We start from the raw sequence: 19,774 nt of genomic DNA, 5'->3' as shown, positions 1-19,774 counted from the left end.
TCACAATTATTGCACAAAAGTGCTGGGATGAGGGTTGTACTCTCACAAAGATAGCTGAGAAGAAGGGGATAGTATTTTATTTTAGTACATAAAATTTTGTAATGAAGTTACCTATACTTCGTTCTGCAAAGACCATATGCTAGTAAGAGTGTGTCTGTGGGGGGAAGTGCCTCTCTGTGGAAAAGTGTTGTTAGCCATTGCCTATCCTTTCTGAAGTCCAGACACGTTTCTAAGTAGTCGTTGATGGCAGGATTATTTTTGCCGTACTCTGTATTTTTTCTCAGCTGCTCATTAGTGCCTGCAGGGATGATGACCCCCAGGTTCCTTCCTTAACATGCAGAATCACAGAATCACAGAATCACAGAATTTCTAGGTTGGAAGAGACCTCAAGATCATCGAGTCCAACCTCTAACCTAACACTAACAGTCCCCACTAAACCATATCCCTAAGCTCTACATCTAAACGGCTTTTGAAGACTTCCAGGGATGGTGACTCCACCACCTCCCTGGGCAGCCCGTTCCAGTGCCTAACAACCCTTTCAGTAAAGAAATTCTTCCTAACATCTAACCTAAAACTCCCCTGGCGTAACTTTAGCCCATTCCCCCTCGTCCTGTCACCAGGCACATGGGAGAACAGGCCAACCCCCACCTCGCTACAGCCTCCTTTAATGTACTTATACAGAGCAATAAGGTCACCCCTGAGCCTCCTCTTCTCTAGGCTGAACAAGCCCAGCTCCTTCAGCCGCTCCTCGTAGGACTTGTTCTCCAGGCCCCTCACCAGCTTTGTCGCCCTTCTTTGGACCCGCTCAAGCACCTCGATGTCCTTCTTGTAGCGAGGGGCCCAAAACTGAACACAGTACTCGAGGTGCGGCCTCACCAGAGCCGAGTACAGGGGGACGATCACCTCCCTAGCCGTGCTGGTCACAGTGTTTCTGATACAAGCCAGGATGCCGTTGGCCTTCTTGGCCACCTGAGCACACTGCTGGCTCATATTCAGCCGACTGTCCACCATCACTCCCAGGTCCTTCTCTGCCTGGCAGCTCTCCAACCATTCCTCTCCCTTATTCATTATCCATTCCTCTCTTTAATTCCTCTCAGATAAATTGTTTCTGCTTTTTATATGTGGTGACTTTGGAGATAAGGTTTACTGATCTTTCTGACAAATCTAGCATTTGTTGCCTATTAATTTCATATGATATCTGCCCTTTCCCCACAAATTTGCTTTAGAAACACTCAGACCTCTTCTACACATTTTGCGAATTTCCACCTTTCAAAAGGTTATGTGAAGTGTTAAGCTGCAAATAAATAGCACGGCTTCTCATATTTAAATGCCTTTTTATTGCCAAGTTGTGTTCCAGCCTGTGAATGCAACTGGTGCTTTGGCAGACTGAGTTGTTTCCCTGGGAACACCCCTAAAGCCCTAAATGTTTCACTCTTTCTGTCCTCCTGAATTCTAGAATAAAGAAAGGAAGTAATAGGTTCAGTTATGGGGTTTACTCAGTGTATTAAGATTTATGCTTATGTACCAAGATTTCCGTGTTGAGCCAGTGTTTTCATACTTGAATGTTAAGGCTATTCATCTTGTCTACTGATGGTTCTTTGGGCTGTTTTCATACTGTTGTTAAATACCACATGTCCATTGGAGTGTTTTCCTCTTGTTGTTGCAAAGGACTTGTAAAACTATTTCAATTAAACAAAGTTATAAAAAGGAAAGCTGATTTTCTTTAATGTGCACTTTGTCTTTAGTTCTGCTTTCTGTGAGATCCCTTTTCGCTTCTGCTATCCTTGCTCACAATGGCTGAGATCCAATGGCGAGATCTCCAGAACCCTTACCTGGAAGGCTTATCCTTCCTGCTGTGGACATGACAATGAACATTTAACACTCTGTACAGCCTTCTTTTTTGGTGAAAAGCATTTTGCTGAGAATCACTGAAATCGTGGTGGTGGGACGGGACCTCTGGGTACCATTGAAACAGCAGTGCTCAGAGCAAGGACAACTTGCAGCCGTTCACATTCACGTATCTTTAAGCTCAGGCCCATGTTTTTAAGAACCTATCTGCCTGCTACCATTCAGTTGGAGCTATATGGCAGAGAGCAGCAAGAGCAGAGCTGCTGCATGAGGGTGAGCGAGCCCGCAGCTGAGGTGACCCCAGCACAGCCGCACGGCACCTGAGCAGGGATGAGCAGAGCAGGGCAGTGACAGCAGCAGGATGTGTCAACAGCCCAGCGAGCGCTCAGTGACAGCCAGATAACAAGACACATCCAAGGCTGAGCTGGGAAATCCAAACAATGCAGGGTGAGGACTGGGAAAAGCCATTCCTACGGACAGGGGGGCTGTGGTGGAGCTCCTGGGAGAGGCCTCGGGCTGTCACAAGGGCTTCTTGGTGAGTGGGAGCGTGGACATCAGGGGGGTTGCAAGCATCAGTGGGCACGTTCCCCGTTTCTTACATTTTTCAGGGTGGTGGTAACATATGGCTGTTTCCGTGTCTCCACGCTTTTCTCAAGGACTGACGCTTCCCTTTTTAGCGTGGCTTCCTTCGGTCTCGATACTTTGAGGGCTATTTCTGGGCTTTCACGTGAAGCTCCTTCCCTCCTCTCCCCCGGGGCTGACCGACGACGACCCCCCCAGCGCAGCTGTCACCGCCGCCCCGCTCCCCCAGCCCGCAGGCCACAGCCCGGCTCCTCGCCACCCCTCGGGGCTGAGGCACCGCCCGGGGGGAGGCGGCGCCGCCTCGGGCCGCTCTCCCCCGTTGTCCCCGCCCGGCGTGGGCCGTGGCGGCGAGCAGGGCCCGGCGGCCGCCGCGGAATGGTGGTGCCGCCGCTGCTGCGCGCCGTCATCATGGGCCCCCCGGGCTCCGGGAAGGGCACGATCTCGGCGCGGATCATCAAGCACTTCGGGCTGAAGCACCTCTCCAGCGGGGACCTGCTGAGGGACAACATGCAGAGGAGGACAGGTGAGCGGCGGAGGCGGCGGAGCCCCCCCGGCCGCCCCCAGCCACCCGCGGCGGCCGGGACGCTGCTCTCCGCGCTCCTTCCCCCTTCCTCTTCCTGGAGCTCGGCGGCGGGGCCCCTCCGGCAGCCCGGGCCCGAGCTGAGCGCTGCGGCGGTCTCCCAAAAGGAGTGGCGACGTTTTCAGGCCGCCTGCCTTCTGTTTGTTTGCTTATTTATTTCTTTTAACGAGTTATCCTGCTGTTAGGTCGTGGCACCCTGTGTGTGCGGGCTCGCCGGCATTCGGTGGTGCGAACCGTGTGGTCCTGGACCCTACCCTCCGTCTCTCCTCCGAGATACCCCCCCTGGGTTTTTGCAGTGAAGGAAGGTCCCCTTCTGGCATGCACGTCAGCTGTATTCGTGCTGTGGTCCGAAATCTTGCGAGGACTGCGCGTGGTGAGGGCCAGGTGAGGGTGGTGGTGCTGCCAGCACCTGGGAGCTGTGGAGGACTCCCTCCGCTGCACCACTGCTGCAGTGGGTCAGGGAACGGGCTTGGTTTTGACGGCTTGTAAGCATGTTTGAAGGTGAAAAATGGTCCGTATTATGAAATCATTTGGTTGTTTTTAATGTCCACATCCCTTTTCACACAAACTGTGTTTGCTCTGTACGAATAATGACTTTGGCTTAGTTGACTGACCTCGCTGTGGTTGGTGTCTCCAAGTTAAATATTTGCTCAGAGCAGCAGTTGTGCAGGCGTATCTGAACACATTCATGCTTCATCCGTTTCATAGTGCTAGGGTAAGTTGTTCTCTGTAGAGGCTCACAAAACCAAAATTGGTACTGTTATGAACCTTCAGTATAAGTAATATCTAGCGAGAAGGGAAGGCATTCCAGGGGAGGAAGGAAATATGCTGTTTATGAAAAGCTTCAGTTTGCAGCTCTTGGCATTGAGCATCATACCTTGGAAGCAGGATCAAAGAGTATCAAAGTCAAGCAGAGGGGTGTGTGAGAAGAATAAATGGCAAGTGGAAATACCCCATTGCTTGCTTTGATGAGGGAGCCATGGAGCAGTGTAAAAAAAACTGCAAAATGGATTGGATAGATGAAAGGATGTGAAGGAGAATGGAGATGTCAAAATGAAGTGCAGCAGACACACTGAAAAACTGTGTGAGGACAGAAGTCAGTGTAAAATGTTGTAAAGTTCACTCAGCGTTAGAGGCCATGGAACGTAATCTGCTACAGAGTTTCCTGCTCACTAATTAACCCAGATGAAACTCTGTCTTAATGTTACTGAGAGTGAGCTGCTCTTTGCAGCAATGGTCTCCAAACGTGAGGTGAGCCCTGAGGTAGCAGAAACAGATAGTGTACTGAGGAAGGTAAGAGGGTACGAGAGGCAGCTTGGAGAGCTTTGATGAGCATAGTCGAGGGAAAGAAGAAACAAGTTTTGGTGATAATACAAGAGTTCTTTAGTGCCCAGTTCTTTGGGAACTGTTAGGCTAGGTTGAACCGTCAAAACATATTGAAAATAAAATGTAATTAGCAGTAGCTGTATGGGGCTGTTATTAGCATTTACTCTCTTTTGAAAGTGGTCTTTGTTGAAAAGTCCTGTTAAACATGTATCCTTAGCAAGTTACAGTTAATGCCACATTCTGCTGCTTTGGAGGATGGAGAGTGAAGGACAACCTCTCTTGTAGTGCTAAGCAGCCTGCAGACTGAGTATGGCTAGACCTTGTGCACTGTATACAGTTAGGACATGCCAATCTGCTGCAAAACCTTTAAGCAGAGATATCTCTTATCACCTAGATATGAAAGAAAATGGTGTTGCCTTTAATGCCAAAGACTGCCATATCTGTAGTGGTTTCAGACCCAAGCTTAAAATAAAACAGAACAACAAAAAACAACCAAACCCCACTAGCTCCCCCCCCCAACGGAAAAAAGATAGGTAAAGACGAGCACACAAATTTCTTGTCTTAGCATAACTATTCAGTCTCATGTTAATAATCACACCTATTTTTTCTTCCTGCAATAGTTGACTTTCTAGATGATCTGAGCTTTGTGGCGAGAGTCGTGTTTCCCGTTCTACTGGTCTAACGTACCTGAGTGCCTTAGAGCTTGCCATACACTAAGCCTCTCCGTGTCCAAAAGCTCATTTGTCTTTCCAAAGTATGTTGGTATTGCTGTTTGCTCCTGAACTTGCCTTGCACACATTCTTCTGTAACTGTGGCTATAGCAATACTGTGATGTAAATCAGTAACAGCTTTGGGCATCAAGTGCACGTTAAACTATCTAGATGCAGTTTATTCCTCTTTCCAGACTGTTTTGCAGGTCCATAGTTCTAAGTGCACTAGGATAATAAAAAAGGTATGACTTACTGACCTTGAAGAATGGAGGTATGGAAAAGAGCAGGTACTTTGTACTCAAACAGGCTGTCATCTTCTTTCCAGTTGTGCTGTGCTGGGGAACTCAAAGCATCTGAGTCTGGCCTTTTCTGAGTCTGACTCTCTTCCACATTGTGGCAATTATTTGAATCCTGACCATGGTGCACTGTGCATATTTTATACTGTTTTATGTATTTTCATATTTTTCAAAGCCTATCTGTAGATGTGAACATCCCATATGGGGAAGTTGTCCTTCTATTCCCCCTTTTTTTTAACACTAAAGCTGCTGTTTGCATTACTTGAGGGCATCTAGTGCTTTTCATAGGCCTTGTCTGAAGAGTCATTGTACTCTAAGAGTCACTTTTTAAAACTGCATCCAGTGATGGGGCTTGCGTTTTTCGGTGCTTCCTGCTGAAAGTGGTGGTATCAGTAATGTCAGTCCGTCCCATTTTCTCTCCCATTTAATGTACTGTGACTAGATCTGAATTAGCCTCTAGTAAATGCTTCAGCAGCTCCACAACAAAAAAAACAATTTAGCTGCTATTCAGGTGACTCACAGAATTAGGTAATTGTTTTATAACCTAGGGTCACGGAGGCTTTGTGCTCAGAACATGGCCCAGGCAAACGGATTTCTTCTTGGCAGTAGCCATGGCTCGGGTGACCTACAGCACACTACTGCATGTGATGTCAGAGCATGGTGTGATTTCCGGATCTGTGGTGCGCGTATGACATTTTAGCAGGCCAGTGGGCTAAATGACTGGTATTAAAGGTTAGTCGGTGCCATGGGAAAATACTAATGACTGTGCTCTTCTATAAATAGTTTACAATGTCTATAAACATCCTCTTGTAACTCTAGTAATTATAAAAATATGTTTCTGGCAAGTGTGTCCCATTGCATACTGCTGTCTTAAATACCAGTGGAGTTTCTTTTCATACTGAAGTCATAAGATGATAACTGGCCACTACACTGAGAAAATAAATTCCTCAGCAGGAAGTCTGAGAGCTGACATCTTATTGAGCTTGGCTGCTTTACATTTCTTCATTATTCATTTGAAGACTCTTTCTGTTTCTAGTTTTTGGAACTTCATCTTTCAAATGCTTACTAGTAAAATTTGGGGGTGTGTGGGGAAAGAAGTGAGCTGAATGCCCCATTCCTGTCAGTGGAGCTACAGACTGACCAAAATAGTCTGATACACATTTGTAAGATCAGATCCCAACTGATTATCTCTTGAACTTTAGCAAGCGTACAGTCTGCCTAGTTAATGGCTTCACCATTCTGTGCCATCTTGTTCAAAACAAAGTGTTTACAGTGTTTTGGGCTTTTTTTTTTTTTTTCAGCTGCTGGAGTTCACAGGTACTGTAATGTGATTCTTCTTACTTTCACAGAAGTTGGAATCCTTGCCAAGTCTTACATTGATCAGGGACGGCTTATTCCAGATGACATCATGACACGGCTGATGCTGAATGAACTAAAAGGTCTAGATCGGTACAACTGGCTGCTGGATGGTAAGTTAACATATTGGGATATCACTGTGGAAGGAGAAGAAATCTTGGATTGCTTTGGTCACTAATGGGTAGCTGGGTTCCAGTAGCAGTGCTCAAGTATGTAGTATATATGCTTATGTATATGCTCATATACGCTTGAGTATACATTTTCAATTACAAGTGTGTACTCATAGTACAGCGTGTGTTGTGAGCTTGTGGTGAACCATTTGGCAGGCAGTCTGCCCTAGCTTCTTCGGCTGTAAAGACAACAAGATCCGTTCTGCCTTCAGAGTGTTAAAGGGATGTTTGATTTATGTTGAAAAGGCCTTTTTACTCAAAATGGTAAGATTTCAAAACTGGAAATTCTGTCAATCCTTCTATTTCCTCTTTAATAACAGAGGCATTCTTTAAAATATGCCTTAAGAAGTGCATTTTTAAAGCCTCTTCTTTTAGAAGTCTCTGGAAAATGGAACACTTTTGATGAAAGGGGCTGAGGAGTTATGTAAATAGAACGGTAGGCAGGCATGTGATGCAGCAACAGAGCAAGTATGGAAAAGGGAGCATTGCAGCAGTGCTGTGTGTAATATATCACCAGCAAAACCATTGCTCAAGTGTTCTAAAAGGTCTCTTTCGTTTGGTTATTGGTTCTGCTCTCTAGAGCAAATAGTACTGGAATTCTGCTGAAGCACATAGCTCCAGCGTTCAGAATTGAAAGAAAATCCATTTGCCACTGTCATCTTGGACCAAGTGGCTCTTGTGTCTCCAGCCGTTGGGAGTACGGTTGGATGTGCATCACAAAGATAGAGTCTGGGGTGGATGTGTGTGTTTTCAGATTCTGGTCACATCTTGTCTCAGTAGATAAAACTAAAAAACTGTTGGTGTGGTTTTTGGTTTAGAGGGTGTGAAACATCCACAGTCCTCAGTGTTAGTGATAAAAGGAAGACCAGGGAAAATGTGGGCCCTCTCTGAAAGGAAACAGGTGACTTGGTTACCCGGGTTGTGGGTTACGGGTTATGGGTACTCAATGACTTCTTTGCCTCAGTTTTCATTGTCAAATGCTCTAGCTCCTCTGCTCTGCTCTTGTGAGAGCGCACCTGGAGTCCTGCATTCAGCCCTGGGACCCTCAGCAAAAGTATGACATGGACTGATATGAATGAGTCCAGAGGAGGGCCATGAGGATGATCAAAGGGCCAAAGCACCTCTCCTATGACGACAGGCTGGGAGAGATGGGGTTCTACAGGCTGAGAGAGACGGGGTTCTTCAGCCTGGAGAAGGCTCTGGAGAGACCTTACAGCAGCCTTCCAGGACCTGAAGAGAACCTACAGAAAGGCAGGAGAGGGACTCTTTGTCAGGGAATGTAGTGATAGGACAAGGGATAATGGCTTTTAACTAAAAGAGAGTAGATTCAGACTACATTTTAGGTGGAAATCCTTTACTCGGGGTGTGGTGAGGCACTGGAACAGGCTGCCCAGAGAAGCTGTGGATGCCTCATCCCTGAAAGTGTTGAAGGCTAAGCTGGATGGGGATTTGAGCAACCTGGTCAAGTGGAAGCTGTCACTGCCCAGGGCAGAGATGTTGGAATGAGACGATCTTTAAGTTGCCTTCCAACCCAAAATATTCTGTGATTCTGTTCTGTGATCAATATACAGCAAACAACAGTTACAGTTTTTAAATGTCATAAAGAACACAGCAAACTGCACCCAGGCAAGTTCCCAGACAGTACCACGCTGGGAGGGGTATTTGATATGCCAGAGGGCAGAGAGACCTCAAATGGCTGCACAAATGGTCCGTCAGGAGTCTTGTGGAGTGCACCAAAGGTAAATGGAAGCTCATGTACGTGGGGTGTTCTAACCCCATACAACAGTCAGTAGTGACTGAGTGCTGCCTTGTTATAAAGTAGCTTTGTATATATCTTACATTTTTATTTGTATACATCTTATATTTTTATATTGCCACTTTATATTTCTTATATCTTTCAATATAAGATGGAGATTGCCAGATGGGGCAGGCCAGCATAGGTGCACTGGAGAGCTATGGTGTAGTGGAGGACTTGTTAGTGTTAGGTCACTAACAAGAGGTTGGACTGGGTGATCTTGGAGGTCTCTTCCAGGCTAGATGATTCTGTGATTCTGTGGAGTGGACATGGGGCTGAAGCATGTGTCATACAAAGGAAGGCTAAGAGAACTGAAGAGGTTGAAAGAAGTAGATGAGGCCTTCTCCAAACAGCTGGAAGAAGCCTGACTTTACAGGCCCTGGTCCTCCTGCAGTACATGAACCAACCTGTTTTTGCTGGAAGGACAATGTAACAGGGCTTAAGTGATCTAGATATTCAGACTGCAGTGATTACAGTGATTACAACATCCTAGCATAGGCAGACAAGGAGCCAACAAGTACAGGTGCTCTCCTAGACCTGATATTTACAACCTAGGAAGAACTGGTTGCAGATAAGAAGGTTGAGGGCATCCTTGGCTGCAGTGAACATGAGATCTTGAAGGTCAGCACCCTGAGAGGAGATATCGAGACAAAAACGAGGACCACAGCCCTGAATTTCAGAAGATCTGATTTTGCCTCTTCGGCAATCTGCTTGGAGGAAAATAAAATAAAATAAAATAAAATAAAACAAAACAAAACAAAACAAAACAAAACAAAACAAAACAAAACAGGAATATTGTCCTGGAGAGAAGAGGGCTCCGTGAGAGTTGGTTGATATTCAAGGACCATCTGCTCCCAGCTTAAGGAAGGTCCGTCTCAACATGTAGGAAATCTAACAAAGGCCTCCATGAATGAGTAAGGAGCTCCTAAATGAACTCAGACATAGAAAAGATATGTCTAAGAGGTGAAAGCCAGGCAGGTGACCCAGGAGGGTTATTGAATTCCTATCCAGTGTTGCCAGGTATAACATTAGGAAAGCTCAGGCCCACCTGGAGTTGAATCTGCCAAGATTTCTGGATGTGAAGGGTAACAAGAAAATACTCCACAAGTACACAAATAGCAAAAGAAAGACTGGAGAAGATGTGTGCTTCTACAGACTGGGCAGAGGCATTGGTGACAAAGGCCATGGAAAAGGCTGAGGTATTCAGTAGCTTTTCTGCCTTGGTCTTTACCAGTAAAACTGACCATCAGGAATCCCAGGCCTCAGAAAACAAAGGAAAAGTTTGGAACAAGTAAGACATTATTCATGGAGGAAGACCAGATTAGAGAGAATGTAACCAAACTGAAAGTATGTAAGGTCATGGGGCCTGAGAGGTTGCCCCCACAGGTGCTGAGGGAGTTGGCTGACATAATTTTAAGTCTACCCTCGAATATCTTCGAGACATCAGAGGAATTGGGAGAAAAGACTGAAAGAGAGAAAATGTCTCTCCTATAGTAAGCAAGACAAGAAGAAAAATGCAGGGAACTACAGGATGCGAAGCTTCACTGCAGTCCCTGGGAAGGTAACAGAGCAACTAGTCCTAGAAAACACAGTGAGGGATATGATGGTATTCAGAAATAATACGCATGGATTTATGAAGAGGAAGTCATGCTTAACCAACCTGATAGCCTTCTACAATGAGGTGACCGGCTTGTTGGATGAGAGGAGAGCAATGGATATTGTTTACCTTGACTTTAGTAAGGCTTTTGACACTGTCTCTCCTTACATCCTCAAACTGGCAAAGTACGGGTTAGCATACAGTGAGGCAGGCTGAAACTGGCTGAACAGCTGGGCACAAAGTTCATCTGGAAGCAAGTCACTGTTGGTGTAGTGCAGGGGTCAGTACTGGGTCCAGTGTTGTTTAATATCTTCATCAGTGCTACAGAGTGCACCCTCAGCAAGCACCCATACAACACAAAACTGGGATGCATGGTTATTACACAAGATACTCCAGATACTTCCTTCCCAAACCATTCTATAATTTAATGATTCTTTGTCCCGTAGTGCTTTATTATAATTTTCTACTGCAGTGATCTATTTCATTGGCTTTATTCCCACTTTTGTTCTGCTTTTGTGAAGACAAAGTCTTAATCCCCACAGTGGAGACTGCAATGGAAAATAATTAGTAAAGGAATGTTAACTTAATTCCTGGTCCTGTGTACATGCAGTTCCAGTCTTGTGGATCTGCATGTGTAGCAGTATAGCTGGGCATACTGGTAACTATTAACAGCCAACTGGAGGATGATACGGAGAGCATGAGAAAATAAACTTATTTCTGCTGCATGTTAATGTGCTGCCTTCTTTAAAGTTCTGGAGTGGGAGCTATGCCTCACCTCAAACAGAGGTTTGGTGAATTACATGGGATGATAGTTCTGGCATAAACAGCTTTATAGGAACAATAGTATTCTGCTGAAATATGTTAAACGGAAGGTCTTTAGTTTGCTAACAGCAACTCAAAACAAACAGCTGAGGTCAGCCAGGTCAGACTGAATAGAGCTGGTGAGCTGCTTGTGTGCATACATAGCCAGATACACATTTCCACTGGTGGATTCTGGAATCATAGCAGATGTAGCAATCTGAGTCATGCATGTGGGTATAATCTGCTTAGACTTATCTGCTGTATAATTAGGGCATTTCTCTGTCTGTTCCTAGATTCTTCACGGTTTATCACACTTGTAGATTATTTTCTCTGTAATGAGAAAACTCTGTATGCAGCAACTGCTGGATTCACTGAAATGCTTATCTAAAGGCACTTATTTTTGTCGAGGAAGTTTCTCAGAACAGTCTAAGGAAAACTCATTTTTCAGCTGCATAACTAAGATGTATGGTGGCTGAATAGCTTGTCAGTAGTATAAAAGAACAGCAAGTGCTGGAGTCCTCACTCTCCCTCTGCTTTAAACATTTAGAAGCACTTCCATGTGCTTATGTGAACACAAGAGAAATGGGATGAGGGCAGTTGATGACTCTGATGCAAACCAGGTCTGTTAGCTAAGCAAGAGCTTGGCTCGAGTGAATCAGTTCTTTCTTCTGAGATACAGTGGACAAGATACAGAAGCCTTAAGGCAATAGGCAATTTTTTTTTTTTTTTGTAAGACTAATTTTTAGCTAGTCCCTTACTTGGACAATACTTGCATCAATCAATGCCATGCAAAGATGAGTTTCTTAACTTTGTATCTGTACTTGCCTTTAAGGAGAAGATTACTTGTATAATGAAAATTACAAACAACTGAGAAGTGTGAGACTATGCAAAAATTTAGTGGGTAGCGGTGTTAGTCTAGTGAGTCTGTGTTGCAATAGCGTGTTATACAGCAGCTTTGATCATTAAACTTGTTGTCAATTTTTCATCATAAAGTCTTTGTGGCAACCTTGTTTTTCTTTTTCTCAATTTCCCCCCCTCTTTCTTAAGTTACATTAGATTTATTTACTAATAACATGAGCCTTTGAAGGCAGTCCACTGGAGCCATTGAGTTCATAGAGCAAACTGCAATGTCTTGTAAGAAAAAATCTGATGTCTCTTCAGCCTTTAGAGCATGATAATGCATTTTTTTGTCTGACTGGTAGTTTCTCTAATGATCAAATCCAGCTAATTCTGACTATAACTCTGTCTTTGGATTTTTATGGAGTCATTTCCTTTGAAAAGGTTTCCCTAGAACGGTTGCTCAGGCAGAAGCCTTGGATAAAGTTTGTCAAATAGACACTGTGATCGACCTAGATGTACCGTTTGAAAACATAAAATGTCGGCTCACAGCACGTTGGATCCACCCTGCTAGTGGCAGAGTCTACAATCTTGAATTCAGTCCTCCTAAAGTGCGGGTAAGCAGTACACATATTAATGTTGGTGCTAAATAAATGCTGCACTGCATTTGATGATTGTACTAAAATATTATGCATATGTTGTTGCAAAATACAGTAGTTTAGAAGAGAACTGCTCATTTCATCTCTTTAGTGAACAGAAGCTGCCTGGTAACACACTGCCTCTCAGGGTATGCCAGTGCCCTGGTAGAAGCTGAAGCTGATGGGCAATGTGCTTATCCTCTGCAGTGAAACACCGTGGTGCCAATTCCACATACTGTTTCATAAGCTCTTATTAGCTGTTCACTGATCTGGAAAACTTGCATACTGGCATATGAGCTGGGCATATTCTCAGCCTGCTCTGCAGTAACTAACTGTGAAGTCAGTTACATGTGAATGTACAGTTTCCCTTCCTCCAGAGATTGATTCTTTGTATCTAGGATGTACACTAAGTCAGGTACTACCAGTCAGAGGGATCCTTTTAATGCTTTCCCTGTGTTACTGTATAATCAAGATGAAAATTTTCAGAGGAACGGTTGTCATACTGCAAAATTCGGTGTAGAAACTTGCTAGTCAGAGAAGCTTCTCAACAGAACAAAGAGGTTATGGCTTAAGACATCATAAGCAAGAACAGTAAACAGAAAGATAATGAATATACATTATTACCCTAAAAATTTTTGAAGTACTCAGATTAGCCTTGGTTTATCTCTGCTTAACACGGTGTTTCATCCTTAACTCTGAATGGCTTACCTGTTGCAGCATCACATTTCACCTGCAAGTTCTAATAAGTTGAGTCAGAATCATAGCAGGCTTTCTATTTTTGAGTTTTCAGTGTTTCAGGAAAAGAGACCAGCTAAAATAGCAGGTGAGCGCTTTAAGTGAGCAACTGGAAACACTACCTATGTATTGTTTAAAACATGGAGTATAAGTTATGGTTATTTTTAATTGCAGAAGAATACAGGCACGTAGCAAAAGTGAATTAACAGACATACCAAAGGGTGGGTTTCAGCTGTAACAGCTTTGCTATAAGGAATACTCCACTCTGCTTTTCACTTAATTAGTGAAGCAAGCATATCACAACATATTAAAGTAGTTTTTAGAGTATTTAAGTGAAACCGTGGAATGGAGCTGAATAGCTGAAATATAGTTGTCATTGTTATTTGGCAGACCTGAAAAAAATGTAACTGCTTACTTGCTCAACAAAACTAAAGGATTATGGCTTCACAGTTAATACAAAACTGCAGGCTGAATATTTAATAGGTACAACTAAGGCACTATTATGGCTGCCTGCACAGATGCTAGATAGAAACCTTTGAGAAACCCTTCAAGAAACTGCTTGAAATGTGTGCTAAAGTAGTCGTCATAGTTCACACAGCAAGACCCTGCCTCTGTTTACTAAATCATAGAAAGATTTTTGTAGGGTTCTATGCCATATTTTGATGTACAGAGTTGCTAAATATTAAGCTTTCTGCAGTGTGACTTAAAAAGATCATTAATTCCTTTCTCTATTTCATGGTTGTCAAACAACGGCCAAATTGTCCTCTTGCTTGTTTGCTGTTATGCATTAGCATGTTACCAGCAATCTTCTTTTCCTTTGTAAATCCAAAACACAATATCATGTGGAAGAAGAAAATTAACCCTATCCCAGCCAAAACCATGACAGACAGTTTTGTACCCATATTCCCAGCATTCAACAAATGTTCCAGAGTTCAAATTAGTCAAGTAACTATAACCTGATGTTCATTGTCAATACTGAGAAAATGTTTTTAACCGGTGGACTGTCTTACTTGAAAGTCAACATCTTATATTCCAGGTAAGATGTAGATGGCAATCTTTCTAAGCAGAAGTCTATAGTCGGACTAAATGGAAACTGATTGCAATTTAAATAGAAAGTTACACAGAACATACTTAAACAGGAATATACATTGGTGTTTACTTTTAACCATAACCAGGGCATTGATGATATTACCGGAGAACCACTTGTTCAGCGAGATGATGATAAGCCAGAGACGGTTACCAAGAGGCTGCAGGCTTACGATGCAGAAACAAGACCTGTTCTAGAGTATTATCGGTAAGTCGTAAAACACTATGCTTCTTCCATGTTAGCTCAGCAAGGAACAAATCTCTGCAGTTATAGAGGTATTATTACAACAGCGAACAGGGTATGAGTAGCAGTGTATCTTTCATCAGCTCTGTAAGAAATAAAACCAGTAAAATTAGTATGATTGTGACTGTTACTTGAAACCTATTCAGGAGTCAGCTTAGTGAAAGTGCCTTCAACTGCAGCCATATTTATCTTCACATAGAGTACTGTGCATTATTCACTACGTTTTATTAGCGTTCTGAGCAACATTACTCTGTTTAGTAGGGCAACAGAGAGAGTTCTCATCCTGGAAACTTGGGGAGTATTTTCTCTTTCTGGATGTGTGAGTAGAAGCCCTCATAATAGACGAGGGGTCAAGAAACTGATACATTAATAGAAAAAACTGTTAATGGGAATTCAGAAGTGGCAGTTACAAGAACAGGACTGTGACATGCACAGCTAGCAAGACTCTTAATAACTAGCTATTTGAGAATACTAGAGCCATTAGCACTTTGGAAGGATAACAGAACAGTAATTCTTTCTAAGGTCAAAACTGTATACAAAGACTCTCTTCATGTTAAGCTGGTCTGCTGTGCAAATAAAACATCAGTAATATATACATAATACTGTATCACTGCTTTCAGTCTTATCATGCCTAGACAAACATACCAGATTTTTTGTAACAACATCCTGAAGTGACTGTCTTTCCTCTATCTTTCCTTATCCACCACCCTTCTCTACCAAAACTGCTGAGTAGAAAACTGAAAGCTCCATCTTTGGACTGGTTCAGTTTTAGAGAAGGGATTTTGTTCTGGGCTGACAATGAGTTTTCCTGACCAGTAGCTTTATGATGTTTTCCTGCCTCAAGGCACCACAGTAAAACGCAGGCCTAAGCTAGTATTATAGTTACAACAATGTACTTTCCAGATAAAGCTTCAACTGCTGGAACTAATTCAAAATACCTTGATTGTGTCTGGGTTGCTTGCTTGTGCTGATGTATGTTCTTTGATTCTTGAGGTCTGACTTTAAAATTCACAGTTATTTGGATGATTGCTGTGTAGGATGTGCTGTATGACTTGATTACTTCATATTTTTACTCATCATAGCTCGTTATATTAAGTACTCTGTGGACAGCTACCAGTTTTTTGAACTGATTTGGCCAACTGCTTACTGTCTGAGGAACAGAGTTAACGCATGTCCAACCTACATTCCCTATGTTATGACTACTCCTGGCATTAAATTGCCATCTACATAGCATGCTCTGCTGTGGCAATCTTAGAGTGAGGTGGAGATCCTGGAATGCTCAAACAACATGACTTCTGTAATGCTTTTTTCTTTTTCTTCCTCAGGGAAAAAGGGTTGTTGAAATCCTTCTCTGGAACAGAAACCAATAAAATCTGGCCACATATCTATGCTTTTCTCCAAACCAAGTTGCCAGATGTGAGCCAGAAAGATGCTGCCACTCCCAGGTGAAATTAGGTCTATCTTCTGCTCATCTGTTATAGCACACACATGATCATGAGATTCAGCAGTCACGAATTTCTTGAAGTAGTGTACCAGACTGATCAATAATTATGTTCTGCTGTTGTCCGTAACCTACCTTCTGATAAAACTTTATCTCCTGTGGGTCTCATTCTAATGCTGTATTTGTTTTTAATATTAGAAATGCCTAATTTTTGTAATATAGTAACTCTCTTTAACAAAAGCACCTACTGCTGCATCTCTGTTAATCAGAAAATATTAATGTTTTGCAATACTGAATGGTGAAGGAAACACATTTCAGAATACAGCTTAACTACGAAGCATCTTGGTTGACTTAATTATTCATGAATTGACTTTCAGTCTGCAAAAAGCACTTTCAGACCAGAACTGGCATAGGTTGGAAGGAACCTTTAACAATAATTTAGTCCGAACTCTCTGCTACAGGCAAGGATGTTTCGCTTGATCAGGTTGCTCAAAGCCATGTCTAGTCTGACTTCAAACACCTCCAGTGATGGGACATCCACAACTTCTCTGGGCAACCTCTTTCAGCTCCTTATGACCCTCCTTGTAAAAAATTTCTTCCTTATATAGATAGAGGTTGGAAAATGGTCACTTCCTTTAGCTTGGTTGATTTTGCTGGGTTTAAGTTGCCCTTGACACTTGCTGTGATGATTTGCCTTACTACTAAGTTTCTATTTCTGCCTTCAGCTAAATTGCTAGCATGAAAAATAGTTTAATGATGTGTAACATACTTGGTAAAGCCTCTGTCTTTGTGCAGTGGTGTAAGACTTTTTAGTAAATAAAAACCAGCAGACACTGGATCACTGATCTGGTAAGCCTGTAGCTAGGCAATGTTGACCAGTGAACATGTCTTTATTATCTTCGGAAAAATAACTCTTCATAGATGTCAGTGCCATGAATTTTCTTGGTCAAATTAGTAAGTTGTTTTTTTTTTTTACTGTAGTAAGTTTTATTGTAGCAAGTGAAGTTTTCATGAGTTCATGCTACGAATTCAGGTCTCTGACCAGTTCTTGTATTAATTTATTCTCTAGATAACTAGATTCACAAACCTCCACAGGTCACACTTTAAAAGTCAAGGTAATGCAGATGTTGCTGTTCTTCAGTAAATTCTCCAAACCCATTTTTTTATGCCCACCAGATGGAGAGTTTCAAGATAAGTCAGCAAAACCTGATGATGAAACAATTCTAAGTTATGTCTGAGATGTAGCTGCCTCCTCCTACTAATGTAGGTCTCAGTCTCGTCTTGCACTGACTCATTAACTACAAAGCTATCATACTGAGGACTACATTTTCATGTGTAACTTTACTGTTATAAATACTGACACAGTCTAAAAAAGATGGATGCTGTAGAATTTGAAAAGCCTTCCCATTACATTTCTGCTTATTTATAATCATGCATTTTGACTTTACATAAAGCAGCTATGCTTGCTTTATTGTTAGTCTATGTAAGTTTCAATTAGCTGGAGAAGAAACAAGGAGGACATCTTATGATTTGAGACTTACTCCCACACTGGTCAACCAATTTTAATTACAGACTTAAAAAAAACTTACAGCGTGTCACAGGTTGCTAGATAAGTATGGCTGTACTGCTAGTGGTAGCAATGCACGCAGCATGAGGAACAAGAAAGAGGATCTAAACTTGTGTTTTTTTTTTTAAAGTATGTTAACAGCAAAAAAAAACATTGGTGCATTATTTGATGAGGATGGTCAGCTCCCAAACAGGGACATAGATAAAGCAGAGATGCTTAATGCCTTCTTTGCTTTTGTTTTCAACACTGACGATGTTGAAGTTGTCCATGGTCCCAAAGCCCTGAGTTGGAGAACTCTGACTGCGGGAATGATAAACTTCCAGCCATCACTGAACTTATGCAGGATCTGGATACATATAAATCTATCCAATTGACTGGAAGGTGGCAAACATGATTCCAATTTTCAAGATGGGCAAGAAAGGAGACCCTGGTAATTACAGGCTGGTCAGTCTCATTTCAGTGCCTGGTAAACTATGGAGAAAATTGTTCTGAGATTCATTGAAAAGCACTTGAAGGAACTTGCAGTCATTGGTCATAGCCAACACAAGTTCATGAGGGGAAAGCCCTGCTTAACAAACTTAAGTTCCTTTTATGACAAGGTCACTCACCTAGTTGACCGAGGGAAGCCAGTTGCTTCAGCAAAGCTTCAATTAAGTTTCTCACAGTATCTTTCTGAACAAAATGTCCAGCATACAGCCAGATAAATATATAATATGATGGGTGAGCAATTGACTGACAGGTTAGGCTCAAAGGATAACAGTAAATAGGGTTGTATCAGGCTGGCAGCCAGTCACTAGTGGAGTTGGTGTTCCCCAGGGCTCCATTTTAGGGCCAGTTATCTTTAATGTTTTAACAAATGACTTGGACATAGGACTTGAAAGCGTATTAAGCTAGTTTGTGGATGACACTAAATTGGGAGGAGCTGCTAGCTCCATCAAAGGTTGACCTTACAAAGAGATCTTGACAAATCAGGGCTGGGCAATCATCAACTACATGAAGTTCAACAAGAACAAGTGCCAGATTGTGCACTTGGGAAGGGGCAACCCTGGCTATCTGTACAGACTGGGGGACAAGAGGCTGGAGAGCTGCCCCACAGAAAGGGACCTGGGGGTTTTGGCCAACAGAAAGTTGAATACAAGTCAAAAACAGCATGCCCTGGCAGCCAAAAATGTCAACTGGATTTTTGGGGTACATCAAGCATGGTATCACTTGCCAGTCAGAGATGACCATCCTGCTCTGCACTGGTGTGGTCTCACCTCAAGCACTGTGTGCAGTTTTGGGTGCCACAATATGGAAAGGACATAAAGCTATTAGAGTGTCCAAAGGAGGGTTACAAAGATGGTGAAGGGTCAAGAGGGAAAGACATATGAAATCACTTGGTTTGTTCAGAGCATGGAGAAGACTTAGGAGTGACCTCATGGCAGCCTACAGCTTCCTTACAGGGGGTGAGCACTGATCTCTTCTCTCTGGTGACAGTAACAGGACCCGAGAGAATGGTCTGAGGCTCTATCAAGTGAGGTTCAGGCTGGACATGAGGAAAAGGTTCTTTACCAAGATGGTGATGAGAACTTAAAACAGGCTCCCCAAAGAACCTGTTATGGCAGAGTCTGTTGGAGTTCAGGTAGCGTTCGGACAATGCTCTCAAACATTTGGTGTGATTTTTGGGTACTCCCATGTGGAGCCAGAAGTTGGACTTGATGACCCTTGTGGGCCCCTTCCAACTCAGGACATTCTATGATTCTATGAATTGTAAGTCACTGTGCACTGTTCATTGTTCTTATTACCCTTGTATATAAAAGAGGAATTGAATTAAAGAACAACTGGGAAATCATTAGTTTCTCTTAACTAATTATTAAGGAGGAGACAGCGTTTACTCTTCCTCTTTGGAGTGTTTGTCAAATTTTATATACACTTTGCAGCTGAAGCTAGTTATCTCTAACTTGCATTGGGGACAGAGCTACTGCTACTTTATCCTGTTTGTCTGCAAAAACCTGCTAGAGAACGCAAGTATTAGGAACAAGAAAAGGTACTTCCATCAGTGGATCTGAAGCTGCTGTTTCTGCTGCTGCATTAACACTTATACTCACTCTGGTTTATACTGCAGTTAAAACTTTGCTTTCTCTGCACTACAGCCCACAGCCGAAAATAGCTGTATATCAGCATAG

General features: G+C 42.9%; 1 protein-coding gene across 2 annotated transcripts; it reads left to right on the top strand.

Moving 5' to 3' along the window:
• Nucleotides 1-2,714: 2,714 nt before the first annotated feature.
• Nucleotides 2,715-19,440, top strand: AK3 (adenylate kinase 3). 2 transcript variants are annotated; one of them, XM_027446133.3, is made up of 5 exons: nucleotides 2,715-2,953; nucleotides 6,692-6,811; nucleotides 12,343-12,515; nucleotides 14,447-14,565; nucleotides 15,927-19,440. In XM_027446133.3, the coding sequence occupies exons 1-5, from the start codon at nucleotides 2,806-2,808 to the stop codon at nucleotides 16,048-16,050; spliced, it is 684 nt and encodes a 227-aa protein (XP_027301934.2). In that variant the 5' UTR covers nucleotides 2,715-2,805; the 3' UTR covers nucleotides 16,051-19,440. The 2 variants fall into 2 exon arrangements, with proteins under 2 accessions (XP_027301934.2, XP_071886816.1); XM_072030715.1 differs by lacking the exon at nucleotides 2,715-2,953 and adding an exon at nucleotides 3,223-3,394.
• The last annotated feature ends 334 nt before the right edge of the window (nucleotides 19,441-19,774 follow it).

Source organism: Anas platyrhynchos, chromosome Z (genome assembly GCF_047663525.1).
Source record: "Anas platyrhynchos isolate ZD024472 breed Pekin duck chromosome Z, IASCAAS_PekinDuck_T2T, whole genome shotgun sequence".
Taxonomy (NCBI): Eukaryota; Metazoa; Chordata; class Aves; order Anseriformes; family Anatidae; genus Anas; species Anas platyrhynchos.
The sequence above is the reverse complement of the archived record's forward strand: the minus strand, read 5'-3'. Positions and strand labels throughout refer to the sequence as shown.